Source organism: Nycticebus coucang, chromosome 10 (assembly GCF_027406575.1).
Source record: "Nycticebus coucang isolate mNycCou1 chromosome 10, mNycCou1.pri, whole genome shotgun sequence".
In the NCBI taxonomy this organism is placed as follows: domain Eukaryota; kingdom Metazoa; phylum Chordata; class Mammalia; order Primates; family Lorisidae; genus Nycticebus; species Nycticebus coucang.
The window spans coordinates 102,496,260-102,515,065 of NC_069789.1; the positions used below are offsets into that span (position 1 = coordinate 102,496,260).

An 18,806-nucleotide genomic window follows, 5' to 3' on the forward strand; every position below is an offset into this window, starting at 1 on the left:
TAATCCTCTGATAATTTTCTCTTTGATGGTCACTTGGTTCAATGAAGTAGGAATGACAGATCACATCACCTGTACCAGCAGCATTATTTGATAGATACAAAAATAGTTTCAGCTTTCCACCACTGAAACAGAAAAGGAGCATTAAATTCCCAAGCCCCTAATTACTACCTTATTTGTTACTTAATTAATTTGATAAATATTTATTGGTAACATATCATGTCCAAAGTACTTAATTAGGATAGAGAAATTAGTGAGAGTTTCTGCTACTGAGGAAGAAAACTCCAGGTAAATACATAATTGCCCCCATAGATATGTTAGTAGGGTCATAATCACAACTACAGATGTGCAAGAACTTTTGGACAAAGTCCTCACAGAGGCATTGGTGGAGATTTGCATTATTGTGCTTATTCAGGTGCACAGAGCAGAGGTAGAAAGCAGAGTAGTGTCTTGATGAACTCTGATGTGACTGGAAGGTTAAATAAGAATCATAGGTAACAGGTGCGAAGGGGAGGATGACTGTGAGAGGAAGTTCTCAAGGTCATGTCAAAGATGAATTGCACAACCCCATAGATATTAATATCATCTTGTCCTGAGAAGAGCTACAGGTAAAGAGCTGCTCTTGGTTCTGAGGAGAAATGAGACAGAAGAAAATCCTCAAGATCCTCCTTATTCATTACTATTTGAAACCTAAGTTGCCAACTGAGAAGGGTGTGTTTAGAAAGATGACCAGTGTGTGAATTTTAAAATTTCAAGCTCGTCTGTTGGCCCTGGTGGTAGAATGCTACCCCAATATAAAAACCTCCTAATACTAATAGACAAGGAAGGTGGCCCCCAGACTCATGATGGACAAAAGCCTTAGCCCAGAACTTATAGTGAACGAGACAAATAAAACACAAAAACTCAGAGCTGGGAAAGGGATCTGAGTGCTGTGATTCAGAAGTAGTCTATCAAAAGGACCTCTTCACAAAGGGAGGGCAGACTTGGAGTAGGATGTATCAAAAGGAAAGAGACAATATCCAGCAAATATTACAGACCAAACTTGCCTCAGCTGGAGAAAAAACTCCTTGGCAATAGTTGGCCAGTCTGGATAGGAAACAGGATTCTGCTTTTGACAACTGAGCTGGAAACCCACAAAGGTGATGATGGAATGTTGGAAAGTGTTCCTGAGGCACAGGCACGATTTGGGATTGTGGAAACCTCTCCACACAAAGGGCTCAACATACAGGTTTGTCTTTGATCAATAAATGATTTAAGCCATGGGTGGCTGTAGAGCAAGATCGGCTTCAAACATGCTTGTGAGCTGTGTTTCCGAGGCTTCCTCCATTCGCCACCTCATTTTCCAACAACTTATCTCCCTGTCCTTCAGGAGCAACCCCGGACAATTTCAGAGCCAAATTTCATGCAGTGCTATAACTAGGAAAGAACCCTACTTTGTATTTAGTGCACTTATCTACATTTTCAAAATATGTATCTGAATGAAGTAAATTACTCACAAATCAAAATCACACAAATCAAGACTGAAACTCATTCCATTAATATGTATCAGGTTCCTACTATGTTCTAGGTCCTTCTCTGTTTACTGGGAATAGAGGGATGAAGACAAGTCTCTTTTCAGACTTTCTGTCATTGCTCAGTCTGAACCCAGCACCAGAATTCCCTCCCCATGGTTCTTGGGAGTTTCCAGCCATCTTTTGAGTTCCCATCCTCTATCATTACCCACCTCCAAGTCCTGTTGGGCTTCCTTCCAACACTGTTTCCAGCCCTACCACACATACCTCCTCTCCAGACCCTCTCCGAGAAGTCTTACATCTGACACAGCAAGTCACTGTTTCCAAACTGGAGTTCATGAATACTTGAACTGTTCCATGGTCCAGGCAAGAATACTTCCAAAGATCAGATTCCTATTTATTTATTTATTTATAGACAGAGCCTCTCTCTGTCACCCTGCATAGAGTGGTGACAGCAGCCTCAAACTCTTGGGCTTGAGCAATCCTCTTGCCTCAGCCTGCCAAGTAGCTAGGAATATAGGGGGCTGCCACAATGCCTAGCTATTTTTTTCTATTTTTGGTAGAGATGGGGTCTTGGTCTTGCTCAGGCTGGTCTTGAACTCACAAGACCTAGCAATCCACCCTTCTCGACCTCCCAGAGAGCTAGAATTATAGGTGTGAACCACCTTGCCTGGCCTAAGCTCTTAACGTTTATCTCCTTGAGACATTATTTCTTTTCCTTTCTCACTTCTCTATTCAAAATGATTTTTCCCTCTTTACAAGGGAAGGCGTAACTGAATCATGCTGAGTGGAAGTGTCCCTGAGGCCAAGTTGCTGCTGACCCCAGTGTTGGTGCTGAAAGAGTGAGTGACTAATAGCTGGGCAGTGAATCCCTTAGCACTTCAGAGGTTTCCAACCTGTTTCTCTAAACACAGTTGAAACAGGAGCTAATCAAGTGGCCAGCTAACAGCTCTATAAAGATAATCTTGATGATATAAACTGTATTCATACTTTTTTGCACATAACTAATAAAAAGTGCAAATAATATAGTGCTATACCTATAATGAAACAGCTGTCATTCCTGGAGCTACAGTCCATCAACGTGGCTTCCATGTGAACTAGTTTCTGCAGTGTTTCTATCTCTAAAATTAAAAGCAAGAATGGAATTGAGGCTATAATCTTTGTCATTGTGGTAATTAGTCTGCTCAGATGTGCACAAGTATTGAAAAAAAGGACAGTCCACATAAGATAGTTTTCCAATTTTTAAGATTTTGTCCAATACATTTTTTTCAAATATTTTTATCTGTAGTGCTTTGATTACATGCATGTTAATTGTTCGATATCTAAATAAAATCATTTATAAAGCTTTTATAGTCTCAAGAGTAAACAAAAACACATAGATATTGAAGAAATTAATTTAAGACTTCCAATTATAAAGATATATTACAACAGCAAACATTGTAAGTTTGATAAGATAAATGATGTACAATTTTCATTTCTTTATTATAAATTTTCCTCTTTTATTGTATTAAGTGTTTTACAACGTAATTATCATTATGTAAAATGGTTATTCTAACATTTTTTCCTCTTTCCATTTTTTTTACTTATTTTTATTAAATCATAGCTGTGTACATTAGTATGATCATGGGGCACCATACACTTGGTTCATAGATCGTTTGACACATTTTCATCACACTAGTTAACATAGCTTTCAACTACATGGATTTTTATTTTTATTTATTTATTTATTTTTATTGTTAAATCATAGTGGTGTACATTAGTGCAATCAAGGGGTACAATGTCCTGGTTTCATATACAATCTGAAATATTCTCATCAAACTGTTCAATGTAGCCTTCATGGCATTTTCTTAGTTATTATATGTAGACATTTGTATTCTGCATTTAGTAGGTTCTGCCTGTCCCCATTCTAGGATGCACTGTAGGTGTGGCCCCACACATTGCCTTCCCTCACCCTAACCTCCCCCTTCCATTCCCCTCCCTTGTCCCTTTCCCCATATTCTTGTGCTATAGTTGGGTTATAGCCTTTATATGAAAGCTATAAATTAGCTTCATAGTAGGGCTGAGTACATTGGATACTTTTTCTTCCATTCTTGAGATACTTTGCTAAGAAAAATATTTTCCAGCTCCATCCATATAAACATGAAAGAAATAAACTCTCCATCTTTCTTTAAGACTGCATAATATTCCATGGTGTACATGTACCACAATTTGCTAGTCCACTCGTGGGTCGATGGGTACTTGGGCTTCTTCCATGACTTAGTAATTATGAATTGGGCTGCAATAAACATTATGGTACAGATGTCTTTGTTATATTCTGATTTTTGGTCTTCTGGGTATATACGTAGTAAAGGAACTATAGGATCAAATGGCAGGTCTATTTTTATTTTTTTATTTTTTTTTATTAAATCATAGCAGTGTACATTATGCAGCCTTAAAAAAAGATGGAGACTTTACCTCTTTCATGTTTACATGGATGGAGCTGGAACATATTCTTCTTAGTAAAGTGTCTCAAGAATGGAAGAAAAAGTACCCAATGTACTCACCCTTATTATGAAACTAATGTAGGACCTCCACATGAAAGCAGGTCTATTTTTAGATCTCTAAGTATTCTCCAAACATCTTTCCAAAAGGAATGTATTAGTGTGCATTCCCACCAGCAGTGTAGAAGTGTGCCCTTTTCTCCACATCCACGCCAACATCTCTGGTTTGGAGATTTTGTCATGTGGGCTACTCTTACTGGAGTTAGGTGATATCTCAAAGTAGTTTTGATTTGCATTTCTCTGATGATTAAGGATGATGAGCTTTTTTTCATGTGTTTGTAGAGTGTGCGTCTGTCTTCTTTAGAGAAGGATCTGTTCAAGTCCTTTGCCCACCCTGAGATGGGATCACTTGTTATTTTCTTGCTAATATGTTTGAGTTCTCTGTGGATTCTGGATATTAGACCTTTATCAGAGGTATAACCTGCAAATGCTTTCTCCCATTCTGAGGGCTATCTGCTTGCTTTACTTGCTATGTTCTTGGCTGAGCAGAAGCTTTTTAGTTTGATCAGGTCCCAGTATTGTATTTTTGATAGTGCTTCAACTGCCTGGGGAGTCCTCATAAAATATTCACCCAGGCCAATTCCTTCAAGAGTTTTCCCTGCACTTTCTTCAAGTATTTTTATAGTTTCATGTCTTAAGTTTAAATCTTTTATTCAGTGAGAGTCTATCTTAGTTAATGGTAAAAGGTGTGGGTCCAGTTTCAGTCTTTTACACATCACCAGCCAGTTCACCCAGCATCATTTGTTAAATAGGAAATCTTTTCCCCACCGATGTTTTTAATTGGCTAGTCAAAGATCAAATAATGGTAAGTAGCTGGATTCATCTCTTGGTTCTCTATTCTGTTCCAGACGTCTACTTCTCTGTTTTTGTGCCAGTAACATGCTGTTTTGATCACTATCAATTTATAGTATAGTCTCAGGTCTGGTAGCGTGATTCCTCCTGGTGTGTTTTTATTACTGAGTAATGTTTTGGCTATTCAAGGTTTTTTCTGATTCCATATAAAACAAAGTATTATTTTTTCAAGCTTTTTAAAATATGACAATGGAGCTTTAATAGGAATGGCATTAAAATTATATATTGCTTTGGGTAGTATAGACATTTTAACAATGTCGATTCTTCCCAGCCATGAGCATGGTATGTTTTTCCATTTCTTAACATTTTCAGCTATTTCTTTTTTTAGAGTTTCATAGTTATCTTTATAGAGATCTTTCACGTCCTTTAGAAGATAAACTCCCAAATATTTCATCTTCTTTGGCACTACTGTGAAAGGAATAGAGTCCTTGACTGTTTTTTTGGCTTGGCTATTGTTGGCATAGATAAAGGCTACAGATTTATGGGTGTTGATTTTGTAACCTGAGACCTTGCTGTATTCCTTGATCACTTCTAAAAGTTTTGTAGTAGAATTCCTAGTGTTTTCCAGATACACAATCATGTCATCTGGGAAGAGTGAAAGTTTGATTTCTTCTGACCATATGTGGATACCCTTGATCACCTTTTCTTCCCTAATTGCAATGGCTAAAACATCCATTACAATGTTTGAAGAGCAATGGAGACAATGGGCAACCTTGCCTGGTTCCTGATCTAAGTGGAAATGATTTTAATTTAACTCTATTCAATATGATATTGGCTGTGGGTTTGCTGTAAATGGCCTCTATTAGTTTAAGTAATGTCCCTTATATACCAATTTTCTTAAGTATTTTGATCATGAAGTGATGCTGGGTATTATCAAAAGCTTTTTCTGCATCAATTGAGAGAATCATATGGTCTTTATTTTTTAGTTTGTTTATGTGCTGAATTACATTTATAGATTTACATATATTGAACCAGCCTTGAGACCCTGGAATAAATCCCACTTGGTCTTGGTGTATAATTTTTTTGATGTGTTGTTGGATAGGTTTGTTAGGATCTTAATGAGTATTTTTGCATAAATATTCATTAGTGATATTGGTCTATAATTTTCATTTCTTGTTGGGTCTTTCCCTGGTTTAGGGATCAAGGTGATGTTTGCTTCATAGAATTGTTTGGTAGTATTCCTTCTTTTTCTACATTTTGGAAGTGGTTTAGTAATATAGGTACTAGTTCTTCTTCAATGGTTTGGTAGAATTCTGATGTAAAGCCGTCTGGTCCTGGGCTTTTCTTTTTGGGGAGATTTTGTATAGTCGATGCTATTTCAGAACTTGATATAGGCCTGTTCAACATTTCCACTTCGTTCTGGCTAAGTCTTGGTAGGTGGCGTACTTCCAAGTATTGGTCGATTTCTTTCAGATTGTCATATTTCTGAGAGTTAAGTTTCTTGTAATATTTCTTAAGGATTTTTTGAATTGCTGAGGGGTCTGTTGTTTTTTCATCTTTACCATTTCTGATTGATGAAATTAGAGATTTTACTCTTTTTTTCCTGGTTAGGCTGGCCAAAGGTTTATCTATTTTATTGATCTTTTCAAAAAAAAAAATCAACCTTTGGATTTATTAATCTGTTGTATAATTCTTTGTTTTCAATTTCATTTAATTCTGCTCTCATTTTGGTTATTTCTTTTCTTCTGCTGGGTTTGGGGTTGGAGTGTTCTTCCTTCTCCAGTTGCTTGAGATGTCCCATTAAGTTATTAACTTCCTCTCTTTCCATTTTCTTGAGGAAGGCTTACAGTACTATAAATTTCCCTCTTAGGATACTGCCTTTGCAGTATCCCAGAGATTCTGATAATTCATGTCTTCATTGTTTTTGTTTCAAAAATTTGGTGATTTCCTTCTTAATCTCATCTATAACCCATCTATCCTTCAGCATAAGGTTATTTAGCTTCCATGTTTTTGTATGGGTATGCAGATTCCTGTTGTTATTGAGTTCAACTTTTATTCCATGATTTTCTGAGAAGATGAAAGGAATAATTTCTATTTTTTTAAATTTGCTGAGGTTAGATTTGTGGCCTAGGGTGTTGTCGATTTTGGAGTGTGTTCCATGGGCTGATGAGAAGAATGTGTATTCAGTTTTGTTGGGATGAAATGTTCTGTAGATGTCGGTTAAGTACAGATGTTGAATGGTTTAGTTTAAATCTAAAATTTCTTTCCTTAGCTTCTTTTTGGAGGATCTATCCAGCACTTCTAAAGGGGTGTTAAAATCTCCAACTACTATGGAACTGGAGGAAATCAAGTTGCTCATTTCTGTTAGAGTTTCTCTTACAAATTTAGGTGCATTATGGTTGGGTGCATAAATATTAATAATTGAAATCTCATCATATTGATCATTACCTTTAACAAATATGAAGTGCCCATCCTTATCCTTCCTTATTTTGGTTGGTTTAAAGCCTATTACGTCTGCAAATAGGGCTGCAATGCCTGCTTTTTTCTGCTTTCCATTTGCCTGGAGTATAGATAACCATCCCTTCACCTTGAGTCTATATTTGTCTTTTAATGTAAGGTGAGATTCTTGTATGCAGCAGATATCTGGCTTGAGTTTTTGTATCCAGTCAGCCAACCTGTGCCTCTTTAGAGGACAATTTAAACCATTCACATTAATTGAGAATATTGATAAGCCTTTCGAGGGTCCAGTGGACTCATTTTTAATCCTTTTGCGACTGTGGAAGTTGGAATTTGATCAAAATTTTCTGGGTGGCTTTACTTTTGTGGTGGAGGATCATGCTGGTCTTTATGGAGGATAGGTCTAAGAATATCCTGAAGAGCTGGTTTAGTTATGGCAAATTTCTTCAACATGTGTATGTCATTAAAGTATTTAATTTCTCCATCATAAATGAAACTCAGTTTAGCTGGGTACAGGATCCTGGGTTGAAAGTTATTTTGTTTTAGGAGATTAAAAGTCAATGACCAAAAAAAGTCAATGACCATCCTCTTCTAGCTTGAAAGTTTTCAGCAGAGAGATCTGCAGTTATTCTAATATTCTTCCCCTTGTAGGTAATGGTTTTCTTTCATCTGGCTAATTTCAGAATTTTTCTACTTCATATTAACTTTAGTGAAATTGATTATGATTTGTCTGGGGGATGTCGTATTCAGGTTGAGTCGTGCTGGAGTTCTGAAACTGTCTGCTATTTGAATTTCAGAATCTCTTGGCATGTCTGGAAAGTTCTCTTTGATAATCTCATGGAGAAGAGATGCTGTGCCTTGTGAAGCCACTTCATCATTTTGGGGGATCCCTATAAGACAAATATTGGTTTTCTTTAAATTATCCCAGAGCTCTCTGAGAGACTGATGTATTTTAGCCCTCCATTTCTCTTCCTCTTTGAGACTATGGGAGCATTCAGAAGCTTTGTCTTCAATGTCAGAAATCCTTTCTTCTGCTTGCTCCAGTCTGTTACTGAGGGATTCTACTGTGTTTCTCAGATCTTTGAAGGCTGCAACTTCTTGTCTCAATGTGTCAAAATCTTTGGTCATTTGGTCTTTTAATTCATTGAATTCTTGAGATATCTTTTGGGTCACTGCTTGGAATTCTAATTTGATCTTATTTGCTATCCGGATTCTGAATTTGATTTCTGACTTCTCAGCTATTTGTTTGTGCATGGGATCTTGTACTGTGTCTGCTCCATTGTTCCTTGGGGAAGTTGACCCACTCTGATTATTCATATTGCCAGAGTATTTCCGCTGATTTTCCCTCATGATTGTTTTTCACCATTGCCTCTGGCTGTCCTCAGAGTTAGGGAGGCATCTCTCCAAGATTAGACCCCAGCAGGATCAGTCTATTGTTGCTAGATCTTTGTAGGGAGTGACCCTGTGTAGCTCTTCTGGGGCTGCCCCAGCCAGGGAGTTCTGGTTGTGGGAGCAGCTCCAGAGAGTGACACACCTGGATCCAGCCAGCAACTGGGTGGGGGGTGGTGCACATGGTTCTGGGAGTGCCTGGTGCCCAGTGACTTTGGCACAGAGAACCCAAGGCTCCAGCAGTCTCTGGCCAGCAGAAGGGCTCCGCACAGAGGCAGGGAGGCCTCCAGAGGGCACGCGGCTACCAGAGTCCCTGGCTGGACTAGTGGGCTTGTGTGGATGCAGAGAGGGTACAGGAAGGAGGACACGGGGTTGCACGGCTCCCAGAGTTCTGCTCAGGGCATGCAGAGGCCCAGTGGGCATGGGTGGCGGCACAGCTCTTACCAAGGTCTCGGTGGGCACTGATCACTGTTTGAGGGTTGCGGCACAGCTCTTCTGGAGGTGTGGGCAGGCACCCCAATTTTTATTTCGTAAAGACATTCATTATGTAATTTTTAAGCTAGTATCAGTGGGTATAATTATCACAACACTGACATTTGGACTCCATTGACTATATTAAGTTATAGTACAATAGTTTTATTTTAAAGGTCAGTACTCGTGCTGGAGTGAAAATTAGAGTACCTGAAACTATTGTCAGTGTGCAAACAGGTAAATTGTTTTTTAAATTTCTTGTTTTAAAAATGTGAATGTGAAGAAGAGAGAGAAAGCAGAACATTCACTGTCAGAATTATGGGACTTTATGAAGCATTCCAACATACGAGTTATAGGAATTCCAGAAGGGGAAGAAGAATGCCCCAGAGGAATGGAAGCCATACCAGAGAATATTATAAAAGAAAATTTCCCAAATATCACCAAAGATTCTGACACCCTGCTTTCAGAGGGATTTCGGAACCCAGGTCGCCTCAACTCTAACCAAGCTTCTCCAAGACACATTGTGATGAACCTGTCCAAAGTCAAGACAAAAGAAAAGATTCTGCAAGCTGCCAGGAATAAGCACCAGTTGACCTACCAGGGGCAAATCCATCAGAGTGACCGCAGACTTCTCTAATGAAACTTTCCAAGCAAGAAGACAATGGTCATCTACCTTTAATCTACTTAAACAGAACAATTTCCAGCCCAGAATTCTGTACCCTGCTAAGCTAAGCTTAAAAATTGACGGAGAAATCAAATCATTTACGGATATACAAACATTGAGGAAATTCGCCAAAGCAAGACCAGCTCTACAGGGAATACTTCAACCTGTTCTGCACACTGACCACCACAATGGATCAGCAGCAAAGTAAGAACTCAGAAATTAAAGGACAGAACCTATCCTCCACACTGATGCATAAGATAAAACTAAGCAATGGACTCTCACAAAATAAGACAAATAGAATACTATCACACTTGTCAATTATCTCAATAAATGTTAATGGCTTGAATTCCCCACTGAAGAGACATAGATTTGTTGACTGGATTAAAAAACACAGGCCATCCACTTGCTGTCTGCAAGAAACACACCTGGCTTCAAAAGACAAATTAAGGCTCCGAGTCAAGGGTTGGAAAACAATTTTTCAGGCAAATGGAATTCAAAAGAAAAGAGGAGTTGCAATCTTATTTTCAGATACATGTGGATTTAAAGCAACTAAAGTCAAAAAGGACAAAGAAGGTCCCTTTATATTGGTCAAGGGAAAAATACAACAAGAAGACATTTCAATTCTAAATATTTATTCACCCAATTTAAATGCCCCCAGATTCTTGAAACAGACCTTACTCAGTCTGAGCAATATGATATCTGATAATACCATAATAACAGGGGACCTTAACACTCCTCTTACAGAGCTGGACAGATCCTCTAAAAAGAAATTAAACAAGGATATAAGAGATTTAAATGAGACCCTAGAACAACTGTGCTTGATAGACGCATATAGAACACTCCATCCCAAAGATAAAGAATATACATTCTTCTCATCACCCCATGAAACATCCTCCAAAATTGATCATATCCTGGGACACAAAACAAATATCAACAGAATCAAAAGAATTGAAATCTTACCTTGTATCTTCTCAGACCATAAGGCACTAACGGTGGAACTCAACTCTAACAAAAATGCTCGACCCCACCCAAAGGCATGGAAATTAAACAATCTTCTGTTGAATAACAGATGGATGCAGGAAGAAATAAAACAGGAAAACATTAACTTCCTTGAGCATAACAACAATGAAAGATACAAGCTACCAAAACCTGTGGGATACTGCAAAAGCAGTTTTGAGAGGAAAATTCATCACTTTAGATGCTTACATTCGAAAAACAGAAAGAGAGCACATCAACAATCTCACAAGAGATCTTATGGAATTGGAAAAAGAAGAACAATCTAAGCATAAGCTCAGTAGAAGAAAAGAAATATCCAAAATCAAATCAGAGATCAATGAAACTGAAAACAAAAGAATCGTTCAGAAAATTAATGAAACAAGGAGTTGGTTTTTTGAAAAAATAAATAAAATAGTCTGTCATTGGACAGACTAACGAGGAATAGAAAAGTAAAATCTCTAGTAACCTCAATCAGAAATGATAAAGGGGAAATAACAACTGATCCCACAGAGATACAAGAGATCATCTCTGAATCCTACCAGAAACTCTATGCCCAGAAATTTGACAATGTGAAAGAAATCGATCAATATTTGGAATCACACCCTCTCCCTAGACTCAGCCAGGAAGAAATAGAGCTCCTGAACAGACCAATTTCAAGCACTGAGATCAAAGAAACAACAAAAAATCTTCCAACCAAAAAATGCCCTGGTCCAGATGGCTTCATTCCAGAATTCTATCAAACCTTCAAGGAAGAGCTTATTCCTGTACTGCAGAAATTATTCCAAAAAATTGAGGAGGAAGGAATCTTCCCCAACACATTCTATGAAGCAAACATCACCCTGATACCAAAACCAGGAAAAGACCCAAACAAAAAGGAGAATTTCAGACCAATCTCACTCATGAACATAGACGCAAAAATTCTCAACAAAATCCTAGCCAATAGATTACAGCTTATCATCAAAAAAGTCATTCATCATGATCAAGTAGGCTTCATCCCAGGGATGCAAGGCTGGTTTAACATACCCAAGTCCATAAACGTTATCCACCATATTAACAGAGGCAAAAATAAAGATCACATGATCCTCTCAATAGATGCAGAAAAAGCATTTGATAAAATCCAGCATCCTTTTCTAAATAGAACACTGAAGAGTATAGGCATAGGTGGCACATTTCTAAAACTGATTGAAGCTATCTATGACAAACCCACAGCCAATATTTTACTGAATGGAGTAAAACTGAAAGCTTTTCCTCTTAGAACTGGAACCAGACAAGGTTGTCCTCTGTCACCTTTACTGTTCAACGTAGTGCTGGAAGTTCTAGCCAATACAATTAGGCAAGACAAGGAAATAAAGGGAATCCAAATGGGAGCAGAGGAGGTCACACTCTCCCTCTTTGCTGACGACATGATCTTATATTTAGAGAACCCCAAAGATTCAACCACAAGACTCCTAGAAGTCATCAAAAAATACAGTAATGTTTCAGGATATAAAATCAATGTCCACAAGTCAGTAGCCTTTGTGTACACCAATAACAATCAAGATGAGAAGCTAATTAAGGACACAACTCCCTTCACCATAGTTTCAAAGAAAATGAAATACCTAGGCATATACCTAACGAAGGAGGTGAAGGACCTCTATAAAGAAAACTATGAAATCCTCAGAAAGGAAATAGCAGAGGATATTAACAAATGGAAGAACATACCATGCTCATGGATGGGAAGAATCAACATTGTTAAAATGTCTATACTTCCCAAAGCAATCGACCTACTCAATGCCATTCCTATCAAAATACCAACATCGTACTTTCAAGATTTGGAAAAAATGATTCTGCGTTTTGTATGGAACTGGAAAAAACCTCGTATAGCTAAGGCAGTTCTTAGTAATAAAAATAAAGCTGGGGGCATCAGCATGCCAGATTTTAGTCTGTACTACAAAGCCATAGTGGTCAAGACAGCATGGTACTGGCACAAAAACAGAGACATAGACACTTGGAATCGAATTGAAAACCAAGAAATGAAACCAACATTTTACAACCACCTAATCTTTGATAAACCAAACAAGAACATACCTTGGGGGAAAGACTCCTTATTCAATAAATGGTGTTGGGAGAACTGGATGTCTACATGTAAAAGACTGAAACTGGACCCACACATTTCCCCACTCACAAAAATTGATTCAAGATGGATAAAGGACTTAAATTTAAGGCATGAAACAATAAAAATCCTCAAAGAAAGCATAGGAAAAACACCGGAAGATATTGGCCTGGGGGAAGACTTCATGAGGAAGACTGCCATGGCAATTGCAACAACAACAAAAATAAACAAATGGGACTTCATTAAACTGAAAAGCTTCTGTACAGTTAGGAGACAATAACCAAAGCAAAGAGACAACCCACACAATGGGAAAGGATATTTGCATATTTTCAATCAGACAAAAGCTTGATAACTAGGATCTATACAGAACTCAAAATGCACATGAAAAAAGCCAACAATCCCTTATATCAATGGGCAAGAGACATGAATAGAACTTTCTCTAAAGACGACAGATGAATGGCTAACAAACACATGAAAAAATGTTCATCATCTCTATATATTAGAGAAATGCAAATCAAAACATCCCTGAGATATCATCTAACCCCAGTGAGAATGGCCCACATCACAAAATCTCAAAACTGCAGATGCTGGCGTGGATGTGGAGAGAAGGGAACACTTTTACACTGCTGGTGGGACTGCAAACTAGTACAACCTTTCTGGAAGGAAGTATGGAGAAACCTCAAAGCACTCAACCTAGACCTCCCATTCGATCCTACAATCCCATTACTGGGCATCTACCCAGAAGGAAAAAAATCCTTTTATCATAAGGACACTTGTACTAGACTGTTTATTGCAGCTCAATTTACAATCGCCAAAATGTGGAAACAGCCTAAATGCCCACCAACCCAGGAATGGATTAACAAGCTGTGGTATATGTATACCATGGAATACTATTCAGCCATTAAAAAAAATGGAGACTTTACATCCTTCGTATTCACCTGGATGGAAGTGGAAGACATTATTCTTAGTAAAGCATCACAAGAATGGAGAAGCATGAATCCTGTGTACTCAATCTTGATATGAGGACAATTAATGACAATTAAGGTTATGGGGGGGGAAGCAGAAAGAGGGATGGAGGGAGGGGGTGGGGCCTTAGTGTGTGTCACACTTTATGGGGGCAAGACATGATTGCAAGAGGGACTTTACCTAACAATTGTAATCAGTGTAACTGGCTTATTGTACCCTCAATAAATCCCCAACAATAAAAAAAAAAAATCCTCAAAGAAAGCATAGGAAAAACACTGGAAGATGTTGGCCTGGGGAAAGACTTCATGAAGAAGACTGCCATGGCAATTGCAACAACAACAAAAATAAACAAATGGGACTTCATTAAACTGAAAAGCTTCTGTACAGCTAAGGAGACAATAACCAAAGCCAAGAGACAACCTACACAATGGGAAAGGATATTTGCATATTTTCAATCAGACAAAAGCTTGATAACTAGGATCTATAGAGAACTCAAATTAATCCACACAAAAAAAGCCAACAATCCCATATATCAATGGGCAAGAGACATGAATAGAACTTTCTCTAAAGACGACAGACGAATGGCTAACAAATACATGAAAAAATGTTCCTCATCTCTATATATTAGAGAAATGCAAATCAAAACAACCCTGAGATATCATCTAACCCCAGTGAGAATGGCCCACATCACAAAATCTCAAAACTGCAGATGCTGGCGTGGATGTGGAGAGAAGGGAACACTTTTACACTGCTGGTGGGACTGCAAACTAGTACAACCTTTCTGGAAGGAAGTATGGAGAAACTTCAAAGCACTCAACCTAGACCTCCCATTCGATCCTGCAATCCCATTACTGGGCATCTACCCAGAAGGAAAAAAATCCTTTTATCATAAGGACACTTGTACTAGACTGTTTATTGCAGCTCAATTTACAATCGCCAAAATGTGGAAACAGCCTAAATGCCCACCAACCCAGGAATGGATTAACAAGCTGTGGTATATGTATACCATGGAATACTATTCAGACATTAAAAGAAATGGAGACTTTACATCCTTCGTATTCACCTGGATGGACGTGGAAGACATTATTCTTAGTAAAGCATCACAAGAATGGAGAAGCATGAATCCTATGTACTCAATTTTGATATGAGGACAATTAATGACAATTATGGTTATGGTGGGGGAAGCAGAAAGAGGGAAGGAGGGAGGCGGGTGGGGCCTTGGTGTGTGTCACACTTTATGGGGGCAAGACATGATTGCAAGAGGGACTTTACCTAACAATTGCAATCAGTGTAACCTGGCTTATTGTACCCTCAATGAATTCCCAACAATAAAAAATAAGTAAATATATGTGAATGTGGTGAATGTTTACATTTCACCACATGGCATCTAACCTATAACATATAACTCAAATAAGGTATGTGACTTTACCAGAAGGCTTCAGAGATGCCAGGTCTCTGGCAACATTGGTAGGATAATGGAAAGACATAGCAAACTTATGGGAAAGATGACTACACCTTCCATTTTGCCACCTTGCCAGCCTCATCAGCTTCCGTGGTTGTTGAAACAAATTACCACAAACATGGTGGTTTAAAATAATGGAGATTTATTTTCTCACAGTCCTGGGGGGTCAGAAGTCTGAAATCAGTATGCTTAGCAGAATTCAAGATGTTGATTGAGCCTCACTATCTTTGGAGAATCTAAGGGAGAATCCCTTCCTTGCTTCTTTCACTTGTGGTAGCTGCCGGCATTTGTCTTGTGACCACATCACACCAGTCTTCAAGGTTGACATCTTCAAATCTCTCTCTGCTCCATTTTCACCTCGCTCTCTCCTCTGCATGTCTTTTCAAATTTCCCTCTTCTTCTGTCTCATATGTACCACTCAGATTGCATTTAAGGCCTATCTGTACAATCTAGGATAATCCCCCCCATCTCAAAATCCTACATTTAAAGACATCCACAACATCTTTGTCATATGATGTAACATTCACATGTTCCAGGGATTAGTATATGCACAACTTGGGAGAGGGGCATTTTGCATTCTACTGTATTAGTCCTGGAAATGAGACAGTTAAACTCAAGCACTACACATGGCCGTGCATCTTCAGAGGTTGTAATCTGTGAATGTACTCAAAAATACTTGTCAATGGAATGGGAAATCACTACTTTCTAGAGCAGAGGTTCTTCTTCTCATTCATCCGAATTGCCTCTCTAGTTGGAAATGAACCCTTTTCAAACCAACCTTCCTCCTGCCATGCTACTTTGCACTGTATCTCAATCTCCTTAAGTGACTAATTCCTTAGTCCAATTTCCCTTGAGAGATTAGTCCTCACACTCCAGCTTGCTGTCATTCCTTATTTTACTCATTTGTTTGACAAACACTGAGTAAAGGTACTATGGGGCTTGAGAGTTTTTAAGAAAATGAGAGAAAATCATGTCCTGGATAAGAAAACAAGAATCTGAACACCAAGGTGGTTCTGAAATCACTCAGTATTTATCAAATACCCACTGTAGCTTAGGTTGATTATGTTATTGAATATAAAACTGAAGTCTGAGAACTTTTCATGTGAGGTGAGAGATGAAACAACAAAGTGAAGAGAACAGGTGATAGCATAATAATTAACAACATGCGGCCGTGAATCTTCAGAGGTTATAATCTGTGAAGGAATGTTAGTGGTTTGGTCCACTGATCTTTTGACCTCTTGCTCTTCTTGTGCTTTTTTTCAGCCACTTAAAAGGACAGTGACTATGAGAAATCTGAGCAAAAGCCACGTGGAGGAGTTTGTGCTGGTGGGCTTCCCTACCTCTCCTCTCCTCCAGCTGCTTCTCTTCGTCTTCTTCTTTGCAATTTATCTGCTGACATTGTTGGAGAATGCACTCATGGTCTTCACCATCTGCCTCGCTCCAAGCCTTCACCGCCCCATGTACTTCTTCCTTGGCCATCTCTCCTTCCTGGAGCTATGGTACATCAATGTCACTATTCCCCGGCTCTTGGGAGCCTTTTTTACCCAGGATGGCAGAATCTCCTACCTAGGATGCATGACCCAACTCTACTTCTTCATTGCCTTAGCCTGCACTGAATGTGTGCTCTTAGCAGTTATGGCCTATGACCGCTACCTGGCCATCTGTGAGCCCCTTCGTTACCCAAGTCTCATGCCTCCCAGTCTGGCCACTCGACTTGCTGCTGCCTGTTGGGGCGGTGGCTTCTTCAGCTCCATGATGAAGCTTCTTTTCATTTCCCGACTGTCCTACTGTGGACCCAACATCATCAACCACTTTTTCTGTGATATCTCCCCACTGCTTAACCTCACCTGCTCTGACAAGGAGCAAGCAGAAATGGTAGACTTCCTCTTGGCCTTGGTGATGATTCTCCTCCCTTTATTGGCTGTTGTTTCATCATATGCTGCCATAATTGCAGCCATTCTAAGGATCCCCACTTCCCAGGGACGCCGCAAAGCCTTCTCCACTTGCGCTTCTCACCTGGCAGTGGTTGTCATCTACTACTCCTCCACTCTTTTCACCTATGCACGTCCCCGTGCCATGTACACCTTCAACCACAACAAGATCATCTCTGTGCTCTACACTGTCATCGTACCATTCCTCAACCCTGCCATCTACTGCCTGAGGAACAAAGAGGTAAAGGATGCCTTCAGGAAGACAATGTTGGGCAGATGCCAGGATCCTAGGGATGGTCCAGAATGATGTACCACAGACCCTGGCAGGGAGGAAAATAACAGCGTCTCCCTCCTCAAGAAATCACAGAAAGAGTCTAAAGGGAGCAAAAATACAAATTAGTCTATAAATAATTTAGTTTCTCTAAATACAGTTTGGGGGCCTCCTTACTTAAATGTAAGTTTATGAATCGTTAATTTTTTACAGGGGTTTTCAAACTAAGGTTAGGCTAGCTACCCGAGAATCGTGTGGATTTGCTAAAATGAAGGCTTCCCCCCAAAGCTGGCTGTATTTGGGATATAACCATGCTATGAATCATCTTCAAAACTTCTTACGACCTCCTATTTTACAAACAGTTTTATATCCACTACTCTAAACCAAACTTATTATTTTATAAGTGAAAAAATATGAAAGGAAAAGGGACTTACTGATGAGTAGGTCAAGACAAAGTGATCCCGGCTTTAATGCATCTGTCTCAAAGATCCAGATTCTTAAATCTCACTTCCACAAGAAATTGAAAAAGTATACATTATACCTCAAGAAATAAATTTTATATCACCTAATAAAAATATCCTTTACCTCTACACACTCCATATCCACTGAAAGTCAAAGCAGAGAGATGTGGTGTTGATATGCAGCCATATATGTACCAATCAATACAGATAAATATCCTCTTCATCTTCCTTCTTTGAATTTTGTGGGAATATGAAGTTGGTGGACCTAATAGAAGTTGACTAGGTAGTAGGTAAAATGTGCTCGGAAACTTTTACACAGATTTTCCCCCTCCCTACGACCAGCTTCTGCTTCAGCTAATTAGAGTCGGGATCATGCCAGTTGTAAATGTTTTACATTTTGCCCCTGGACAAAAGACCACAAGAACAGAAAAATCCTTTATAAGAAATAAGATTAGAGAGTCAGAGACTCTCTATATGGGTTTCATATATCCTAGACATTCTGTCAAGTCCCCTGGATTTCTGGAAAATTATTTGACTTGCTCTGAGAGATTTTTCACATTCTGAGCCCAGGATCATTTACCCAAATTTCTGTACATTGAACTTACTGGTTATTTATGTGAGATGTGTAAAACAATCAAATAAAATATACACTTGAACAAATTCCAACAAACACAGATGGCTGGTTGGTGCACACTTGCCTATTATGAGTCAATCTTTATTGGGGATTGGAGTGATGGTTGTTTTATCAATGAAAACTACTTTATCAATAATCATTTTAGGTTTTCCAGAATTAAAATAAAATAAAA

General features: G+C 38.8%; 1 protein-coding gene across 1 annotated transcript; it reads left to right on the forward strand.

Annotated features, from left to right (window-relative positions):
- Positions 1 to 16,621: 16,621 nt before the first annotated feature.
- LOC128595539 (olfactory receptor 6P1) lies at positions 16,622 to 17,575 on the forward strand. The gene has a single exon (XM_053604252.1). The coding sequence runs from the start codon at positions 16,622 to 16,624 to the stop codon at positions 17,573 to 17,575; it is 954 nt and encodes a 317-aa protein (XP_053460227.1).
- The last annotated feature ends 1,231 nt before the right edge of the window (positions 17,576 to 18,806 follow it).

What these genes read in the sequence shown, in the direction of transcription:
- LOC128595539 (XM_053604252.1), top strand. Translation starts at nt 16,622, where the DNA reads ATGAGAAATCTGAGCAAAAGCCACGTGGAGGAGTTTGTGCTGGTGGGC.